Source organism: Pteropus alecto, unplaced genomic scaffold (genome assembly GCF_000325575.1).
Source record: "Pteropus alecto unplaced genomic scaffold, ASM32557v1 scaffold101, whole genome shotgun sequence".
NCBI lineage: Eukaryota > Metazoa > Chordata > Mammalia > Chiroptera > Pteropodidae > Pteropus > Pteropus alecto.
This window is the reverse complement of record NW_006432945.1, coordinates 10219704-10240995: the sequence shown is the minus strand read 5'-3', so window position 1 is coordinate 10240995 and position 21292 is coordinate 10219704. Positions and strand designations below refer to the sequence as shown.

Genomic DNA, 21292 nt, shown 5'->3' with positions numbered 1-21292 from the left:
GCAGGAAATGTTTTTCTCGCCAAGAGCCTGGCTGGACTGATACCGCTGACCCTTTTGCTGTCCGTTATTTATGTCACCTGACACTTCGGAAAGCCTCTCTCACGGTTCTGACAGCCCCACACTTTGCCTCGGGGGTGCAGTACCCAGATAAGGGTCCTCTCTGTTTCTGTCCTGCTGCTCGAGTGATGAATAGTCAGGCCCGCAGTGATTCGTGCAAACCAGACCTTTATGTCATTATGGCTCATTAAGGTATTGACATTGATATTCCTGAGAAGCATTCCTCAGCTGGGACTCTTCCAGCACCTGACTGGCCCCAGCCTCTCCCTCCAGCTGGGCTTGTGGTGGATAGGAAGAGGCCCTGGCTCCGTTTCTTGGAGGGAACCTGGCATAAATAAAGAGAAGGAGTGAACGACCTCCTAGGAGCCAGGGGCCGAGCATTCCCAGACATCACCTTTCCTCGTGTCCCCCACTTCTAACACCCCACCCTCCCTGAGGTCCCTGGTTGGGGAGCCAGCAGAGCGACTCTTTGTTCTGTCCTGGGCCCCCTTGAGACCAGCGGAGAGGCCCAGGTTCTGGGTTCAGATGTCACCACCGATTGGTTGCGCACCTTGGGTACAGTGTTCTGATCTGTTTTACAGGGGAGGAAAGCTCATCTCGAGATGAGTCCCTGGCTTTCCTTATGGGGTGGTAGTTGCGAGCCTCGGTCGATGGTATAATTCGGTAGTCACTGAGCACCTGCTGGTGTGCTGGATAATGGGGAAGCTAGATCACTGAGGCACACGGTCAACTCTCCGGCTATGGAGTTCGTCCTCGCTGAGTGAGATCTGGGTCTGCGATACCGGCCGCTATGAGTTACAGAGAATGGCATGGAGCTGGAAGACGCAGCTGTTTCTGCCATCCTCTCCCTCATGGGGAAGGTTGTGATTGCAGCAAATATAAAATACCGAGGTAGCATCCTAACCGGCGAGGTGAGCCTGGGAGTCTTGGACATCTTGGAGGCCTCTCAGTCCCTGTCTTCGTTTGTGGGGAATGACACCCACCTCCAGTGGTCACCTAGAGTGTGCCATGGCTCACTGAACACTGGCTTTTTCTTCTGTCCCCTGCCTGTTCCTTCAGAGTCTGTATTCCCCAGGGGGCAGCAGGCACTGACTCTGCCCGGAGAGGTGGTGGCCTACGCTCTCAGAGAGGAGACAAGCAGTTGACACCTGTGGTCCTTGGTCACCTTGCCAGGGGCCACCACTGGTGGAAGGATGACTTACTGACTCCCGAGGGCAGCTGGGCCTCTCCTGTCGTCTCCCTGAACAAAGTGACCAGAGCCGATACAGAGCAGAAGGAGCCAAGCTTAGAGGGTGTCCGATGGCTGTAGGGGGTGACCTGTGTTTCCTGCCCTCCCCTGGGCCTGGCTTGGTTGGGGAAGGAGCCACAGGAAGGAGGCCTGGGTGCTCTTCCCTGTGGTCCAGGGCAAAGCCCTGTACCTGGGCAAGGCTTCTCTCTTGCGTCCCCAGGCAACTGGCCTCAACCTCGCCCCCTACCTGGACCCGAGGATACACTGAGCCTGAGAGTAGATGTTCCAGAACCGGAGCTGCTGAGGGCCAGCTCCCGGCCTGGGTCGGTGGTATAATTCGGTAGTCACTGAGCACCTGCTGGTGTGCTGGATAATGGGGAAGCGAGGCAGTGAGGATGCGAAAATGAACAGGCATTCAGGGATGGACAGACTCGTAACTGTGAGTAGAGACATAGGCAGACCTCTGAGTCTTGAGCTCGTAAGGCAGCTTTTCCCGGGTGGAAAAATCACGTTCAAACCGAGTTGCTCCTGACAAGTAGGGGCTTAGGGGGAAGGGAGGGGTGGCCGTGGGAGTGGGCTGGAGACGTGCGAGAGCCAGCACTGTGCTTTCAGGGAAGGAGAAAAGCCTCAGCCTCCTTGCAGCAGAGGGGGCCGAGTGGGCGGGCAGGGGCCAGATGGAGAATGGCCTCATGGCTGTAGGTTTTCTTCTCAAGGCAGTGGGAGCCACCAGAGAATATTGAGTAGAGACCGACATAATCACAGCCGCAGGTAGGAAGGGTCACTTGGTGGCTGGGGGGCCCGTGAGGGAGGCTCACTAGGTGTGGAAGGCAGGTTAGAAGTGAGGTGAGTAAGGAGCCTAGGATGGGGGGCGGGGAGACTTGGGAGGGAGGGTGGGCAGGATTGTGGATCTGTGTGGGCGAGCTGCTCGACTCCGCCCCTACCAAGTGGTGCCCACGCCGGGGTTGCGGGTGACAGGGTAGAGCAGAGTGCACAGGAGAGCAGGAGGGCCACCGTCCCGAACCTGGCACGGAGCAGACCCTGAGCACAGCCGCAGGTCGAGCAGGCTGCTTTGCAAGTGAAATTTAAAGCCAAAAGATGCACGCCCGCCTGCAGGGATTTGGATAAACTCAGACTGCCGCCGTCGTGTGCTAGGGGAGTCCAGAGAGCTCCCCAAAAGGCATTGGGTGAGACGGGGTTTGGGGAAGTCGGGGAAATGGCATGTTAGCATGTGACCCACCCGTCTCTGCTGAACACTTCGGTCCACTTCCTATCCCCTCTTCTGCCCTCCTTCACCCCACTCACGCCTTCCTGCCAGGCTTCCAGAAGCTTCAGTGCTGAGAGTGGAAGGGGGTGGGGAGGGACCAGGAGGAGGGAGTGGTGCCTCAGGCCTGCCTCACAGTCCCAGGCCCCCTCCCTAGTGTCACTCCGGAAGGACCAGCTTAGTTGGTCTGAGCCTTGCCTTTGAGGGATGGGTTGGGGGGGAGGGTTGCCCAGGAGGTGTCCTGCCTCTTCCTGCATCTGCCTCGTGGAAGTGAGGGTACCACTCCTTCCTCGGACATAAAGTGATTTGGGGAGCTCTGACGCCTTCTGAAATAATGGTTTTTCAGACATCATAAGGAACAGGTTTGGGGGGAGGTAAGAGGTCCTGGCAAAGCCACGATTCTCAGGGATGTTATTCGGATATTAGTATTCTGTACTTAATGGGTGCTGGGTGGGCTAAATGCCCCTCTGCCCCCCACCCCATCCTGTGCTCTGGATGAGAGGTGTAGGGTGCTGTGTGGAGCAAGCATGCCGCCAGGCAGGCTTCTTCCTTCACTCATGCGCCCAGAAAAGCCAGTGGCTCCCGGGAGCTGTGGGAATCAGCCCAGACCCTCTAGGCGAGCGCTCACACTGGCCCTGCCTGCCTCCCAGCAGGTGATCTCCCTGGTCATCTGGCCTCTGTCACAGCCCCTTGAGGCCTGCTGCTTCTCCGCTCCTCGAGTTGCTCACGCAGTGCCCTGTCAACTCGGCTGACCGTCAAGGGTCCACTCGGTTTCCCCCTTTGCCGCCAGGCCCACGCGTCGTCCCTCGGGCTGGGCTCTCTTGCATGCGGACTCCTTCAGTGCTCTGTGCCACATGGCACCAGGCCATCGCCACCTCACCAGTCCTGTGGTTTCACGTCGTATATCGCGCCTTCCAAGATGGAGCAGCCTCATAGTAACATGGAACTCTGGGGGATGTTCAAGGGGCACCTTGACCTTGAATCAGAGCTCAGGAGGCCTGCCTGGTAGATGAATTTGTTTTCCATCTCCCCGATCCTGGGCTGCGGCCCAGAATGGTGCCATTGTTCTCTCTGCCAATAAGTTACAGCACAGGGAGGACTTGCAACCTGGGGCCTGATGTCGGGAGCTGTCATTTCCTTCCTGGCCTTGGGGCTCTTCCCCTGTGGCTACTAGATTCCAGGTGCCCCTGGATTTCCTGGCTCCCTCTCTGGCTGGGGAGCCGGTCCCTGACACCTTATGTCCCACTCACCCAAGCTGGGCTGACCGCCAGTACCTCTGACTGCAGAAACTGTCACCGAGGGTCCCCTGGGAGGTTCCACACCTCCTGAGGCATGCTCTCCACCCTTCCGGAACCAATCCTCCCTAGAGGGCAGCAGGGACAGAGGCGATACCAGGGCTTTTCCTTGGAGGGCCAGGCCATCTCCCACCTTTCTTCAGCCCCTCCAGTCCCGCGCCCCACAACGAGAGGGAACACAGATGCCATTCTGAGCATTGCTTGTGCTATTTAGCTGTGTCCTAAGCACGACTGAAGGCCGACGAGCCAGGCTATGTCAGAGGTCCTTTTCTGAGGAAGGGGGGACTTTTCCATAAGAGCTGCGGCGGAGTCGGTGGGGGTGGGGTATGGCAGGGGGGCGGGGACAGGCAGACGTGCCAGCCCCTCTTCCTTACCCCCGTTTTTCTGTCCTTTCAGACTGGAGGCCGGCGCTGAATCTCGCTGCCCTGGACTGTGCTGACGAGACCAACAGTGCAGTGTGCAGAGACTTCAACATCCCCGGCTTCCCGACCGTGAGGGTGCGTGACAGGAGGGGCGGGCGGGCCTGGGGGCCGGGGCCGCCGCCGCGGGAGTCCCTGGGATCTGCCCAGCTCTGCGGGCTCCTCTCATGCTCTTGGGCTGCGTCCATTTGGATCCCAGCCCCTGGAGCACTGTCCCTGTGCTCGGTGAGACACACCTGTGACAGAGGCAGAAAGAGACATGAACTGGGAGGCAGAGAAGAAAGAGGTTCCTTCCGTCTGGAAGTTCTCCCCTTTATGAGGGCAGGGGGTGTGTGGGGATTTGTCACGATGGGCAGATTTCAGCTGTGAAGAGATAGACGGTCACCCGGGCTGGTGAGAGCTCCCAGCTCTCAGGTGCCTCTTCCCAATTCCTCTCCCTCCCGACAGCCTTAATGGTCTGATCTAAACCTTGTAAAACCAGGGTTCAGGCTCTGACCTGCCCACAGCAGGATCAGACTCAGGGGCCCAACAGTCCCCCAGAAAAAGACCCCAGAGACACTGGCAAGTCTCGTCCTCATCAACCAAGTGCCTGGAACCCAAGTAGCTCAGAAGCAACCTGTCAGGACAGCCTCACCCCATGGTCGGAATGCCACACCGCCTCAGGTGGCAGGGATCCCGGTCACGTCCGGAGAGGTGGCACACCCAGCAAGGAAGGCTCCTTCGCCCCAGCCTCGCTGGAAGCAGCAAAGGCCTCGCCTGCCAGCCTGCCCACCCGTGGCTTATCCAGAGCTGAATTAACATCCGAACAACTTCCAGGCTCTCATATAGGAGGCCGGGGAAGCCCAGGCTGGCCAGGCCGCGCAGCTCTGCTTAGCGTGCTCCCGGGGCACAGGCTGAGCATTCGAATCGGCAGCTCCTAACTCCAGCTCCAAATAACTAGCCCCCCCTTACCAGAATGGCATCTGGAAAAGTAGGTTCCTCCATAGCCACGAAGAATGGTCAGGAAATGCCTTGAAGCTAAAAGGCCAAGCATGGTCTCCGGAGCAAAATATCTCTGAGCTTAGGGGCTTCAGGTCCCAAGCAGAACCATCAGTCTAATTACTCCAGGAGGATTCACCCCGAAAGCCAGGCCCCAGCCCCAACAGCATCCAGCTCTGACTCCATGCGACCTTTCCGTTCTTCCTGCCCAAGGCTGCCCTGCTGGGTTCAGCGTGCCCTTCTGTGCTCCCCTCTCTACTTGGGCTGAGGTCCCGGACCCAGGCCCCAGGGTCAGTGGAAGCCAGGCTGGCTGGGGGACAGTGTGGTGAGCCAGCACCTCCTGCCACATCCTTTAGAGGTGGCGGCCCCTGGTTGGGCAAGGCTGATCATCTGTCCATTTCTTAAGAGCCTCAGAGAGGTTGCTTATCAGTCATTCCTTTCAGGTTAAAAGACCTCCCTGGCAGGGCTGCTGCCCTATCCTCGGCCCCAAAACATGTAACTGAAAACATTTAGAATCACTCTCCAGGGAGGGGGTGGGGCTGAGCCGTGGTGAGGGTCCCAGTGTGGCAGCAGCCGTCCCAGTTCGCAGGCTGACGTTTCTCCCAGTGGGGACTCAGCACAGAGCTCTAGCCACTGCTGCACTGCTGGCCTCTGGGACAGGGATTGGCCTTGGTATGTGGCCGGCCAGGACATGCCGCAGGCTTCCATGGGGCCTGGCACCTGGGGCTTTCTGTTTCTGCCTGGGGAGAGGCTGGGGCTCCGTGGGCGTGAAGGAGGCGGCCCAGGCAGCCAGGACACAGACGCTCCTCGGTGCCTGCCTGGGTCACGCAGCACACGCAGCCCGAGTGCCTCAAGTGATTAATCACCTCCCGGAGCGCCCAGCTGGCTGTGGGAGGGCCCGGGAGGGCCCTGAGCTGGTCTCGACCTTCCCCAGTCTCTGCGTGGGCAGCACTTGGTTGGGCCAGGCCGATTGTCATCTGTCCCTTTCTTAAGAGCCCCAGAGATTAGTGCCGTGACCTCCCGCCTCCCGCAAGGAGCCTGCAGTCCAGTTTGGGCAGGGAGAGCACTCGGCGCCCTGTCTTGGGGACTCACGTCCAGGGAACTCGTGGTTCAAGCTCTTGCGGGGTCTCTGCTCTGAGGCCTGACGCGGAGGCTTCCAAACCCTGTTCGTATGACCTACAGTAAGGCGCGCACATCTACAGTGAGATCCAGAAGTTGGTTTGTATCCGTTATCCCTAAAACAAAAGCTCCATAAAACAATATTCTTCCTAAGTGCCGTACATACTGATATTTTCTCTTCTATTCATAAGAAAAATATTAGCTGTGAGTCACTAAACGGATTTTATGACTTACTACTAGGTTGCTTCTGGTGTTTGGAGAACACTACTCAGGTTCGAGATGTGCAGAGATTCCAGCCCGTGGAGAGCCGGGGGTGCCCGTGGGCAGCGTGGCCGGACGCCCTAGAAAGCAGAGCAGATCCTAGAGGCCGGCCTGGCTGCCAGACAGAGCCCCGTTGCCTGTCTGCTGCCACCTGGGGCCTGGAGCCTGTCCTCGCTCCTGCCCATAAAGGCCGTGAGAGCATTGAGAGAAGGTCACGTGTTGAACAGGGGGAAGAGAGAGTGTTGCAGGTGTGATGGGGACAGGCCCACACGAGAGTCTGGCCACCCCCAGTGGCACATGTCATTGTCCCTTTCCTCCGCCTCCTGCCCTTTGTCACCATGAGGAAACAGTGAGCCTCCACCAGCCCAGCCTGTTTAGCAAACGCCTGGCTCTGCAGGGCGAGCCAGCTGTGTCAGGTCCTCATCAGACGGGAACTGGAGCCCAGCTGGGAGGAAACAAAAGCGCAGGGCAGGGACCAGTGTGCAGCAGGTTCTGGGTGGTGCTTGGCGCGCAGAGGCTGGGACTTCTGGGGGAAGGGCTTTGCCGTGGGCCACAGGGGTGCCCCTCAGTGGGAAATGGACCAGGATCCAAAGGCCTGGATGGGATCAAGATGACAGGAATCAGCACCATTAGGGGGAAGTGGGGAGGATGCTGAGGCGATAAATGACATGGGTTCAAATCCTGGCCCCCCTGCTTGTTGTGTGTGACTTGGAAAGTCTCTTAACAATGCCTCAGCCACAGGCCTCAGTTTCCCTGTCTGTAAAAGCGGAATAATAATCTCTACCCAGTAGGATTGCTGCCAGGTGTGAAATGCGGTCTTACGTGTGAAAATGGTCACTAAATGTTAGTTGTCTTCCTTCCCACTGGCCCTGGGGCTCATGGTCGCCCCTCTGGGCACTGCACTTGAGGCAGTCCACTCATCAGCAGCTGTCGAGTGAGTGTTTGCCGGGTGCACGACCTGGCCAGAAGCGTGAGAGGCCAGGCACGAAAGCCCTGTCCTGTCCGTAAGGACACTCAGAGCTCCTCAGCTAGTCGACAGGCGGTGAGAAGTCTGTCGGCAGTGAAGGCTGGGAGGTTTGCTGGGCTCGTGCATCAGAGAGGATTTCCTGTAGGAGGGGACTTCTGCGTGGTGTCGAAGGGGAGAGGCGTGCGGGCAGGGGAGGAGGTGGGAGCAGAGGCCCTGTGTGGGAAGGGCTGTGGTGTGCTGGGAGGACTGGTCTGGCTGGAGCAGAGGGTCAAGTGCAGGGTTGAGGCTGGGCTCAGAAGAAGGGAGCCCAGTAGTGGCAGGTCCTTGAATTCCAGCCTGGGAGGGTGACACCCTGTGGGGTACAGAGTCGGGCCATTACTAGAGAGTGAGATGTACATGTACGGGAGGGAGACGGCTCAGAAGGGCGTCTCCAGCACCTCCCTGGAAATGGGCGGGCCCCCCCAGCTGCTCTCCCAGCCATCTCCGCCGAGGGTCCACGCGTCAGAATGGTTAAGCCTGTGGGTCCCCACGGGCTCACCACAAGGTATTTGGAGACTGGATCAGTTTCCTTAAAAGTTGTTTTAAAAGGTTGGATTCAGTGCCATAGATCATCGCTGAGTGTGCGTTCCGCTCAGCCTCACTTGGCCCCCGGAAGGCAGCTGCTCCTGGTTAGGTCCATAAAGACCTGCCCGCTGGTCTCCTGCCTTTGGGGAGATGGGGAGGTCTTGCAGGGGTTGCAAACCTGGGGAAGGCAGAAGCTCTTGTGTAAAGTGACAAAACGGACCGGGTGCTGACTGCCTCTGGAGAAGAGAAAACTCACTGCCCATTCCCTAGGCCTGGTGGTGGTTCCCCTTGGGTGGGGTACGCGCCTCCCACAGCTGACTTAATGAGGATGTGTTTTAACGAGAGGACAAAAATGTACCTCGACTCGATTTTACTGTGATTTTTACATGAGCTTCCAAGATGATCAAAGGGCAGAGATTCTCAGTCTAACCGAGCAGATGTCTTTTGAGTACTTCTGTGTCCTAGACACTGGGCCAGGCGCCGTGGGACTGGCAGGGATGAACGAGCTATCGGCCTGGCCTCCCAGTCAGGAAGGTGGGAAGGAGGGCGGGTGGCAAGTTCACTCTCGCTGACTGAGGCTCCCACCCGAGTCAACGCTGCCTGCAGCTGGGGTCTGGGGAGGCGGCCTTTCTCTCTTTTTTTATTGAGGTAACCTGGGTATGTAATAGTACATAAGCTTCAGGGGATACAGCATGATAATTGGGGCTGCCTTTTGATGGAGGTGATGCCTGCCTCTTTAATAAGTACCTGGCCATCCTGAAGGCTGAGGAAGAAAAGTTACTGTGTTACTTTTCAGTAACTGCAAATGACAGCTGTAAGCATGGGAAGGTCACATGGTTTCAGGCGTGTCTCATGCTAATGGAAAGGAGTCGAGGTGTGTCCTGTGTGAGTCGAGGTGTGTCCTGTCTACGGAAGCAGGGGCGCCATCTCCGAGGGTGACCGCCGTTGTAACAATCAGCCTCCGGGTTGTTATTTGTGAGCACACCAAACCCCTTATAGGTGTATTTTTAAATTTTGTTTCTGAGAAACAGTCAGTCCATAAATGCCTTCATGTGCTTTACCTACTTGATCTCATGTCACACAGTCCGGGACATTTGTGATCGTTTTGCAAGTGTTAGGTGGACACGATTTTATTAATTCCAAATGTGTTAAAGATGAGAAGGTTCGGAGAGGTTAATGACTGCCCAAGGTCACACAGCCAAGGCATGGCAGAGCTGGGCCACGAACCCTGGTCTTGCAGACCCCGAGGCCCGCACTCCACCACCAGCCTGGGATAAGGCCAAATGCTGTTGGAGGCAGAGGTCAAAGGTAGATACAAGTGGCCCTGAGGTTAGGGACCTCAGGAAGAGGCCACTTCCTAGCCTGCAGGCTCTTCCCCGGGCAGCTGAGTGGCTGTCCGTCAGGACAACTGAACTCTGTCCCCTCCTGAGTCCTGGCAGCTCTCTCTCCACTTAGAAGCCCAGATTCTAAGGAGTCATCCTCCGTTCTCTCTGTCCTCTTGCCCAGGGAGTGACAGACTGGGCCTGGGGTGTCATGTAAATGGGAAAAGAGCGAAGCTGTGCGTTAAACTGGACAGTCTGTAACAAGACTTGCGTTTTCAGAGGCTCTGGGCCACATTTCAGTAGGACCGAACCGGAGCCCATCCCTACCCAGAGCCTCTGCTGAGCCAGGCTGGCCATTCCCAGTGGACAGGGACAGCAGCCTTCAAGCCCCTTCTCCAAGATAAGGAACAAGGACAGACTGCCTCCGAGGGTGGCTAACCTTTCCCTGGGGTGTACGAAGTGACTTCACTTGATATTTCCAGATGGATCCCTAAGGAAAACAGCAGTGGTCTTCATGTTCATTCACACAATAAAAATTTCCCAGTCTTTACGTGCTGGGTTCTGGTGCTTTGTAGGAAGTCCGCCTCCAGTAAGGTGTCCAGGCTGCCGCCTGCAGCTTCTCTGGGCGCCTCAGAGCTGTGGGATTAGGGATTAGACGCGAAGACAGTGGGGAAAGGAATCAGTGTCCAGCTCCAAGAGCCAAACCTCCCTGTTTTGATCTTACACGTGAAGAAATGAAGACTCACGAAAGTTAAGCGATTAGCCCAGAGTCGCCCCATTTAAGCCGCTGGGTCTGAAACGCAGCTTCGTCCGGCACCGTGCTCTGGGCTCCACCCGTCACTGACTCTTGCCCGTGTGTTTGCTTCCAGTTCTTTAAGGCCTTTACCAAGACCGGCTCGGGAACAACAGTGCCAGGTGAGTGTCCTGGCTCGTGTCGTGCTGTGGGCGTTGGTGACGTCAATGTCATCTTCTCCCTGCCTCTCTCTCTTACCTGGGTTTCTGCAGGGCCGAAAGCCCAGCAGGGTCCAGTGATGACTTCTCCAACTGAAAGCCGATGCCTTCAGGAAACCCAGGCTGACAGGCCCTTCCATTTTAGCCTGTCCGGGGTCCCGGGACGGGGGAGGGTTGCCATGTTCCCGGACTAGCCCTTCACATCAGAGTGGGCTTAGTGTCCAGAGGGGCAGGCCAGACAGCCCCTGGGGAGCGCCCTCACAGGCCCAGGTCTGAGGGAGTCTTTCCTGTCCCCCTGGCATAGCTCAGGGCTGTGAGTAGCCCCCACCCCACTCCTCCAGTACAGAGGGCTGGCCATGCCCCGTTTCTCTCAGAACTGGCGGTCCTGGGCGTTTTCTGTCTGTGAGTGAAGCTGATGGGGATGCTGGATTCCTTCCCTGGCTCTCCTCACGCCCCTCCCCCCGTCTGTCTGCATTCACAGTGGCTGGTGCTGACGTGCAGACGCTGCGGGAGAGGCTCATTAACGCGCTGGAGTCCCACAGTGTCACGTGGCCCCCTGCCTGTCCCCCACTGGAGCCTGCCAGGTACTGGGGATTGGGGCAGGCTTGGTGCAAGGTGGCCAGAATCACAGGCTTGGAAGCAAGAAGGTGGTGGGGACAGCAGGGAAGAGGACCCAGGCTGGTTCTTCCTGTTCCCTCTGGAGCAGCCATCTCCGCGGGCCGGAGGGCTTCCTGGTGCCGGAGGGCCTACCTGGGAGCCCTGTCTTCTTGGGGCTGACTGACAGGTGCAAGGATCTTTCCAGCCAGGTGGGAAGGGAAAGGGGCAGGCGTTCTCCAGGTCATGCCTGCTGCTGCTTCTCACACCTGTCCCCAGGAACGTTTGGGGATACAGCAGAATTTCACATGATCTAACCCAGGAAGGACCACTGGGGGAGAGGGCATGGGGAGGGAAAGGGAGATTGGGTACTATTTAGAGGAAAAGGGTTTGGGGGATGAGAAGAGTTAAGCCCCGTCTCCATGAATGAGGGAGGTCGTCTTCCTGAGCAATGGCTGTGACTAGGGGCTGGGGGATATGATTCTGCTCTCTCTGCTGCAGAGTCAGGCACGGTGGCCGGTGTCTCCTCCTCCCGGGCTTCCACGGTTGCCTCTTTTCTAGGAAAAAGGGGTGCTAAAATTGCACCTTGAGGGATGTGAGAAAACGAGAGGCAGGGACATGGTCATTAAGGAAGGGACGAAATAAGGAGCAGGGCACCTGTTTCTTGGGTCTGGTTGTGGAACCCCAAGCCACACCAAGACTACGTGCCCAGTCCGGGGGCTCAGGGAGGACCTCCGGAGGATGGAGAATTAGAAAGAACAGTAAGAGTCATTGTGAGTTGGATTTATAAGGTCAGTTTTCAGTCTGTGTGCCCCTCAGGGGGCCAGTGCTAGAGCCCAGCCTAGTAACAGCACCAACGGATGTGCTGGAGAGGTTGGGGTCAGAGTGTACATCCCTTTTCATCCTCAGGCCACCGCCTCTAGCATGTCCTTTGTGCTGTCCCTGGGCTGGGCTCCAGTGCTGGCTCCATGTGTGCCTTCTGTTTAGACGTGATCACTGCCACATCACTGGACCCAGCCGAGGGAACTAGGCCATCAGATTGGGGATAAAAGGAAGTCATAGTCCCCTGATGCCATGTCACCTGCTAGCCTCTTAAGTATGTGTCATGGTGTTTTGCTTTGAGTTAGGAAAAGGAGACAAATCATTTTTTATATTACGTAGCTATTTTCTGTTGAAATTTTGAGATATGAAAACAATCGGTAGCTTAATTCTCTGATTTGGGGGGAATAATAAAATTTGCCACTTAAGCTCTGGGCCTCAGTTTTCTCATCTTGAAATAAGGAGATTGGATGAGACCGTTTCTCAGGTCTCCTGCACTCATGACTTTCTGGTTCTTTAATTCACTTGTTCTGCTTAATCTCCCAATCGGGAGTGACTTGCCGCAGATCCAGGCTTGTATCTGGTGGGTACTAACTGCCAGTCTCTTAGGGACCAATTAAGTCCATATTCACTAAGCCTGGTCCTCACCCAGAACATAGAGACAGCCGGTCTCAAAGGGTCCCCTCCCTGTCCCCCTCCCCAGACCACCTTCCGCGCACTCCTCACTCTTAAATGGAGTGAACGAGCGAATCAGCCAGGTGGGTGAGATGAAGAACCAGAGTTAGCCACGGGGCATCGTCCTTTGAGACTAAGGGTTGGGTTTCCTCCCCCTCTCGGTGGCAGGAGGGGGCGACTTCCATGAAGCCTCGTGTGGAAGCACAGGAGGTTCGTGTGGACACACTCGCAGTACCGCGTCCGCCACGTCTGATGTCACCCACTGTTTTGCTTCATTGTCACCAACCGTAGAGAGTGACTGCCAGCGTTGTCTCTTACAGGCTGGAGGAGATTGATGGGTTCTTTGCAAGAAACAATGACGAGTACCTGGCCCTGATCTTTGAGAAGGAAGGCTCCTACCTGGGCAGAGAGGTGAGCTGCCCTTGGGGTCTCTGCAACTGCTGCGTCGCCCTTGAGAGAAAACCCAGTGAGCTGAGGAGCAGGGCTGCTCCCAGAATTCCAGGGTCTCGGCCACGTGCACTGACATGACCCCTGCTGGGAGAATCGAGACGTGTAGGAGCTGGACCTTTCCATTTAAAAATCTTTGCATATTTTTTTTTTAAATGAAGTATAATTGACAGACCATATTAATTTCAGGTACGCAGCAGTGATTTGACATTTGTATACATTGTGAAATGATTACCACAATGAGTCTAGTTACCATCTGTCACCATACAAAAGTTAACATACCACTACTGACTATGTTTTATATCATTGTCCTGTGACTGTTTTTATCCCCCTCATTGAAACCAAATATTGTTACATCTGCTGTTTATGGAGCATTGGATTAGATTGCCGATGTGCATAGATGCTAATCTTCACAATTAATGAAGACGATCGTATGACATGTCTGAGATCACACAGCCAGTGGCTTCATAGAGCAGGGCTTTGAACCAGGTCTGTCTGCCTCCAGAGCCCACACTGCCCCCCACTCCAACCCCTTGGAATGGGAATAAAAACGAAATGGGAGGGAGGAGACATCAGAGATCATCCAGTCTCTCCCGAGGAAATGGGGCCCCTTACCACGTGAGACAGCTAACAGAACCATCCTGGTTTGAATTTCCACTCCATCACTTACGTGATATGTCCTGATCAAGTTACTCAACTTTGCTGAGCTTCATTTCCCTGTCTATAAAGTGGTAATTACCTTTCTTCAGAGTATCGTCGAGAAAGTTAAAGGAGATGATTTAGGCAGGGGGCCTGGATTAGTAGCTGGCACAGAGTGGGTGCTTTATCAAGATCCATTCCCCTGGCCTAATGGAGAGAGCTGACTGTTCCACCACTGGCTCATGGACTTCTCCAGACCACGTGTGGGCCTTTCCTGGATGCGGAAGAGGGACGAGCCAGTGCCTGGGAGAAGTTCCAGGCAGTGCAGGGGGTTAGGCGAGGCAGGAGAGCGAGGAGAAAATCAAACACCGCTGTTGGCTCTGCGTGGTTTTCCTCCTGAAACTCATCAAGCACAGTCGAGAGCTGCGCACGCACGGTCTCCAGGCCTCTCGTGAGACGGAGCACAGAGCTCTGTGCCTTTCCCTTCCGGAGTCCCAGTCCAGGCTTGGGGTCAGGCCTGTCCCATAGAAGTTCATTGGAATCAGCTCTTCTCCCTCCCCACCTGCCTCTGCCCCAAGTACCTGAGTGAACAGGGACTCCCATGGGCTCTGTCCATGCACAGGTGCTCGGGGATGGTTAGTCTGAGGGCCAGGAGGGCACAGTGGCCAAGAGCTGAACTGGGATTTGTATAGCCCAGCGCAGACGCTTGCCAGCCGGGTGACCTGGACACACAATTTCACTTCTAAGCCTCAGTTTCTTCATCTACAACAGAAGTTTTGCTTTTGAAATGAACACTTACATGCCTACTATTTGCAAGTCATCGTTCTAAGCCTTGAAAAAAATTAACCCATTCAGCCCTCTTAGGTTGTTAATGTTATTATTATAATTTTGCAAGTAAGGAAAACAGGCCAGGGAGAGGTGTAGGCCGGCGGGCCTCTACTGCTCTGCCCCTCCTCGCCCAGTCTGCTAAAGATAGTTCCTGCTTCATAGTGTTATTTTGAAGATGAATGAAGCAATCTGTCTACAGCACACAATGCAAACTCAGTAAACGCTTGCTAACATCTTTTTCCCCTTCCTAGTTCTTTCTAAAAATAAAGTCATGTCTGACTTAGCGTGTTTTTCTGATTTGGAATATAGATAGAAAAGCCTTATAAATATAAGAATAAAGATGAACCCACATTTTATTATACCTTTTACAAATTTGCTTTCATTGGAAAGAAAATCGCGTTAAATTTAAACTGTCCTGGAAGATTCGAGACGTGTGGTGGGCCCAGTTCCGAGGCCCCAGCTCTAAGGCGGGGTTTGCCTCTTGTTACCTGTGGGGTAGACACGATTGGTGACGCGAGACTCTCACTCATCACAATAGATGCTGCCCAGGTGTTTTCTCAGGGCTCCCTCTGCCCGGTGGCTTGGCCCCCAGATGTCTGCTGTCTCTGCAGGTGACTCTGGACTTGTCCCAGCGTCGAGGCATCGCCGTGCGCAGGGTCCTGAACACGGAGGCAGACGTGGTGAGCAAGTTCGGTGTCACCAACTTCCCATCGTGCTACCTGCTGTTTCGGAACGGCTCCATCTCCCGGGTCCCCGTGTAAGTGTGGTGTCCCTCTGCCCTCCTCCTCCCTCCCTGTGCTCAGCTTTTCTTCCTGCCTAGAGAGGCTGCCAGCCTTTCACAGCGGCTGCCGAGTCCTTTCTCCCGTGAGTCCCCTGAGGAGTCCCTGGGCAGGCGAGCAGCACCCTCTGCAGGAGAAGCACACGTGTGCCTGTGCGGTGTGGGACTGTGTCTGTACCTCCAGAAGCCGGGAGACCGGAACGGGATGCTGCCCCCAGCTCAGGAGTCCCGCCTCGGGTCCCTGGCTCACCCAGCGCTGGCGCTTCTGCGCCCTCCCCGCCACAGCCCTGGCCTTCGTCCCCAGCCGCCTATGCTCCCTCTGTTCGTGGACAGACTTGTTGGCAGGCTGCAGGCCTGGCACGCACCCAGAGATGCCTGACCCTCCCTCCCTTTGGTTTTCTAATTGCAGAAAAGTTCATTAGGAGCCCGACAATAGCCAGTTCCAAAATGCCAAGAGAAAACAATCAGGCCATCCACAGCCCCACTGTCAGGCTCCCGCTGCTGAATGGCCTGTTAAACGGTGCCAGATGGTGCCTCGGTGCCCTCCCTGGGCAGATAGATGATGGATGTCAGCCTGGCCCTGCAGGCAGGGGCGCGAGGGCCAGGGAGGCCCAGACTTGCCCGCGGTGCCCAGCGAGCTGCCCCGTAGGGCCTTTCGTGCCGTCCCGCGCTGAGCTGAGGCTGGGCCGGTCACCGGGTAGCGCTGGGCCAGGCTTCGTCAGGGTTCTGCTGGGGGAGGGAAGCAGGATGGCTGCAAGGGGACAGGAGGGAGTCACTCTCTGCACAGGCCCAGAGAGTGCCAGCCCTGGCCGGGGAGGCGGCATGGTTTCCTCACTTGGAGTTGGTGGAGGGGAAAATTGTTTGTGACGATGTTGCTTCCGAGCCATCTGTTCATCGATGAACATCTGGCCAGGACAGCGGAGGAGAAAGCCATGCTTCCCAGTGCCAGCTCCCCGGGGGGCCCATCACGCCACTGCTGGTCCTCGTGTCCCTCCCTTCCCGGGCCCCTGACCAGGAGATGAGTCCTTGAGGACTCCTCTCTGTCCGGAGAGGGAACGAAACCGAACGGATTGTAAAAGGACTTGAGAATTTAATCGTTTTTTGTTGTTGCTATTTTTTGAAAAATCGTATATCAACTCCTTGATGTAGGATTTCCTTGGGGAATAATGTCACCTCTGGTACCTCAGAGCAAGCTTGTGAGCGGGCGGCTTCCTCGAGGTCAGCCGTCACTTTGCCCCCTTGGTCTCTGGGGAGAGTTGTCAGACCCAGCCATCCTGTCCCTGGGCAGAACCCCAGAGGTGCTCTGTCCCATAGCCTCTGCAGGGCAGGCCAGCTGCTTTTCCAGCTGGGATTTTGACATCACACTGGTGTCGCAGAGGCTTTCCACAGCGTGAGCAGTGAATGGAAAGGTTAAAGTGAAGCCTGGGTGCCCCGATTTTGACCTCGCTGAGGATAAGATCAGACCAAGCTCTGTCAGATGAACCCCCTGCCACCGCCGCTGAGCTAACTGGGGTTTTGTTGTTCCGCACTCACGGCCTCCCTGCATGGCTCTCCTCCCTCACAGGCTTGTGGAGTCCAGGTCCTTCTACACGGCTTACCTGCAGAGGTTCTCTGGGAACACCCGGGAGGCTGTCCAGACCACGGTCCCACAAACCACCGCTAACACGGTCGCTCCCACCGTGTGGAAAGTTGCAGATCGGTGAGGCCCGCCGGATTCTCCTCATCCCTTCCCCACCGCAGCCTTCGCTCGGCTCGCAGACACCCCCTTCAGACCACACTCTGTTCCTTGTCACGGGCTGGGCTGAGCGCATGCCGCCCCGCGCCCGGACACGCTGAGGGCTGGCCTTGGCCTTTGGGGGCCCAGGAGGGCCCTGGATGCGTGGCAGTCCGCTGGCAGCCTCCCCAGTGTCTGCTGACTGGGGCGGGGGTTGTGAACAGCATTCACTTTGTCCTTCGTGATGGAACAAATACTTTCCAAGGCCCACATTCCTTAAGCTTAACTCTTCAAAAACAAGTAGAATCTGTGGCCTCTAAGCCAGTTTCCCATGCAAGCAGCGATTTCTTCAGCAAATGGTTTTGAGTGCCTGCTAAGTCCTAGGCACTGTGACCACAGACTGTACAGGGCAGATGGAGTCCCCACCCACACAAGGCTTACAGCCCCTTCATCGCATCCCCTCTAGGAAGGTACCCAACCTCATTTGAATGCCTCTGCTGTCGGGGAGCTCACTACTGTTTGAGGTAGTCTGTACCTTTATACACTTTTGTAAACTTGAGAAAGCTGCTCTTCTCTCTGAGGCTCCGAGGCTCCTGTGGTAGAATTCCTGCTTTTTGGGGTGGGGAGACAAGGCCACACTCCACCTCATACCAAGTGGAATTAGCTGACCAGGGAGCTCAGAGCCGCATCAGAAGGCAGCCTCCACCAGGGCTGCACAAGAAAATTGGGGGAAAGGTCGTCTGGTTTTCAGAAGGAATTGCCGGAAGGAAATTGCATCCCGGCGTGGGGAACTTTAAGTGCTCGTGGAGAGATTTTTAGGAAATCCCAGGGAGAAGGGAAGAGAAACTAAAATGGTCATTATGATTATTCAGATCCCTCAGATTATTATAATAGCTGACGCTTACTGTGCCAGACTGTGTGCTGGGTGGGTACCTTCCATACATTCTCTCTCTCAGTCCTGAGGCCACTCCTTCAGGCAGAACACCAGAATGGAGAGGTAAACTGAGGCCCAGGCATACCACAGTGGAGCAGAGAGAGGACTTGGCCAGGCGGTCACAGTGCCCACCTCTTTAGCTGACCTCGTTGGCCTCCTACAACCTCAGGAGGGTGGTGGGGCCGGAGTCATCAGTCCACTTTACAGGGGATGTCCCTGAGGCCTCGAAGGTAGACGGAGGTGGCCTGGCTCCCTGTGGAGCCGAGGCCAGAGCCCCGGTCTCAGGAGGTGGCTAGAGAAGCAACCAGCCCTCGAGAGCCCTGAGTCTAGACCCCAGGCGAGTGTTCGGGCACGGGGTAGAGCAGCCAGCTGGGAGCCTGCAGCCCTTCCCCTGGAGCTGGGTCAGCCCAGGAGATGTGAGATGGAGCCTCGCTCAACACCTGAGGTCTGGTAGCTGTGAGGACATCAGCCCCCAAATAAATACACTTACCACTTACCCCGTTGCCCGGCCCCGCCATGCCCAGCTTGGTGGGCAGCCAAACCCTCGCTCGGTCTCTCAAAAAGGGCCCAGCTTTCCCAGAGCCATGTGGTGTGGGTACACCTGTCGGTCTGTTTGTCTGTCCCCAGGGGTCTTTGCTCAGAACGGAGAATGAAGCTCCGCCTTCCACTAGTGGCCTGGTGAAAGCACGTTGAGTGAGTCACGGGCTGGCCCTGGGCCTGCAGAGTGGGAACCCCTGCTCTATGCCAGGAGCTGCTGAGGGGTTTACATTTGTGCTTGTGTTTAATCCTCTCAGCTACCTACCTGTGAGCAATTTATTATTATCCCCGTCCTAGCAGATGAGGAACTGAGGCTCAAGGAAGTTAAGTAATACACCGAGGTCACACAGCTAGTTCCTGGCAGCTTACGGGACTCTGGGTCTGTCCGCCGTGACCGTTCTCGTCTCTCCCCTTAGCCCTGACCGTGCCTCCCCAGGCTGCCCGTGGTTAATGCCCCTTTCTCTGCCTCCTTCTGGGTCCCCAGCTCCAAGATCTACATGGCCGACCTGGAATCTGCACTGCACTACATCCTGCGGGTCGAAGTGGGCAAGTTTTCTGTCCTGGAGGGGCAGCGCCTGGTGGCCCTGAAAAGGTTTATGGCAGTGCTCGCCCAGGTGAGCCATCCCCAGCCCTCCTCGTCTGTGCGTGCAGCTCCAGAGGGTCAGTGTGCATCCCAGCCTGGAGGGGTCAGCCCGGCCCCTCCCTCAGGAGCTCCTGGTCTGGCTGGACATCTGGCTGGACTTCTGGCCGCACAGCTGTCCCAGTCCACCATGGGCTGCTACCCTGAAGCCTCAGCCGTGCCCTGCACCAGTGCCACACCGCCAGGGACAACTCTGTGCAGGGGTGTGGCTGGGACAGCTGCTCTGGGGATATCCCCAGCCAATTCAGTGACTGGCTCTGCCTGCCGGGGTCCTCCACCTTTGAGTGAGCCTGGAGAGTGGCCTCTCACGCCCATGGACGCCACAGTGAAGGAAAGAAGCCTTCTCTGAGTCTCCCATCTTCCCTCCCAGACACTGAGCAGAGTCTGACCCTGGTGCCTGGCCCCAGGCAGGTCTTCCTTATTCCTTGGTGGTTTCCTGCCCGTGTGGCTACTCCGCGAAGTGTAGCTGCTGCAGACTGAGGACCTGATGTGTGTCAGGCATTCAATCCTCCCAACCTGGCTGCAAGGAGGCGAGTACTAGCCCCAGTTAGGAGGCTCAGGATGCTCAAGGGACTCGCCTTAGGCCTAACCTCCCAGGTGGGAGGTGGTGTGACGGAGGTTTGCACTGAGGCATCAGAGCTTGCGCCCCTTTCTCTGCCATGCTCCTTCCTCCTCTCCGAAGGGGAGATGTGGGCTGCCTCCTCCTCCTGCACCTGCCTCCACTGCCTCCCTGCGTCCTTCTCTCTGGTTCCAGATACTCTGCCAGTGCTGCCCTACTTAAACCCCTGGGCTCTGGCCGCTGAGGACTGCTGAGTCAGGTCCAGGCCCTGGTCCCCTTCAGAGCCTCCCTGCTGACTCAGCCACCCACAGCCCTGGGTGCCAGGCCTGAGCTTCTTAGGGCAGCTGAGTCTGCGGGCAGCTGGGACTGCCTCTGAGGGTGACCTGTGCCTCTCCCACAGGAGCTGCCTGCTTGCCTGGTCCCCCTGCCCCACCTCGCCAGCCTAGCCCACTTGGCTTAGTCGTGTGTGTGTGTGTGTGTGTGTGTGTGTGTGAGAGAGAGAGAGAGAGAGAGAGAGAGAGAGAGAGAGAGAGAGAGATATTACACTAGAGCTCCCTGTGAGGTATCCAGAATGCTGTTAACCATCTAAGGCAAGACAGCCCTCGCCCCTCCCAGAGGTCCTGCCAGACCGAGCCCCTGTTCTTCAGCCCATCCTGATAAAAGAGGCCTTTCCTCAGACCCTGTGAGCTGCTCGGTCTCCGAGTCTCAGAGACCTGGGACGGTTGGCCCAGAGAATCAGAGGGGGAAAGTCCGTGACAGTTCTGTGTGCTGCCCTCCTGCCTGACACACACCTGACACCCAGAGGCCATTCTAGGCATCCCTCAGGAGACAAGACACCCCGCCTCCCAGCCCAGTCCACTGCGAAGGAATTTACCTGGGAAGCTGTTTTCTGTGAGCCACTTGCATCTCTCAGCTAGACTCAAAGCTGCTTTTCCTTCGGCCCCCAGCGGGACTGTCTGCGGTCAGTGTGAGGGGAAGAGACTCAGGCAGTGCCTGCGTCTGGCAGGGGCTTAAGCAGCACCGCCCTCAGGTGCTGGAAGTGAGTGTGGGGTGAAGGAGCCCTTCATGCCAGAAGCCGGGGCCCTCAGGGAGGACAGAGCTGGCCTTGGGGGAGAGGACAGAGGGAAGCCAGGTGTACTCAGGACTAGGAGCAGAGGGCTGTGGGCACGGGCTTGCAGGGCCTGCTCGAGCCTTGCCTCATGTCCCCTGGAGGCTGCAGGGTATCTTGGCCCTGCCCTTGCTTGGGTAGCTTCTTCCTGAGCAGTGATGGTAGCAGCCACCGTTTCTTGAGCTCTGACAGGGTGCCGGACTCTGCACAGCGCTCTCTGTGTGTTAGCTTATTTGTATTTCTCCTGACAAACTCTGTGGGGTGGGTACAAGCAGTATCTGGTCACGCGGAGAAAAAAGGGAGACCCAGTGGGGCGAGCACCTTGCCTTGTCCCAGGCCCTCCAGCCAGTGGGTGGCTGAGCCGAGACTTGTACCTGTGTCTCATCTAACCCACGCCCTGACCCACTGCGTGCATGGGGCACTGCAGGCTTGAAGGGTGACGTGCTCACTTGGCCTCTCAGCCCCGGGGAACTGTCAACCCCGGGCGTGCCCAGTCGGGAGGCACTGTGCAGGTCCCGTGGGTGCCCTCTCGCCCCCGCCCTGCCTGAGCTGGAACGCTCCCTGCTGTCTCACTCTGCCAGGCGAGTGGCTGGCAGGA

The 21292-nt window shown here is 56.8% G+C and overlaps 1 protein-coding gene across 1 annotated transcript in view; it reads left to right on the top strand.

Annotated features, from left to right (window-relative positions):
* The first annotated feature begins 866 nt into the window (after positions 1 to 866).
* QSOX1 (quiescin sulfhydryl oxidase 1) overlaps positions 867 to 21292 on the top strand; it is a 30075-nt gene continuing 9649 nt past the window's right edge. Inside the window, exons 1-8 of the mRNA XM_015586133.2 lie at positions 867 to 948; positions 4238 to 4338; positions 10341 to 10386; positions 10904 to 11006; positions 12831 to 12921; positions 15036 to 15181; positions 16767 to 16901; positions 18872 to 19001. Of these exons, the coding sequence (XP_015441619.1) occupies positions 867 to 948; positions 4238 to 4338; positions 10341 to 10386; positions 10904 to 11006; positions 12831 to 12921; positions 15036 to 15181; positions 16767 to 16901; positions 18872 to 19001 (834 nt within the window). The remainder of the gene's footprint in view (positions 949 to 4237; positions 4339 to 10340; positions 10387 to 10903; positions 11007 to 12830; positions 12922 to 15035; positions 15182 to 16766; positions 16902 to 18871; positions 19002 to 21292) is intronic.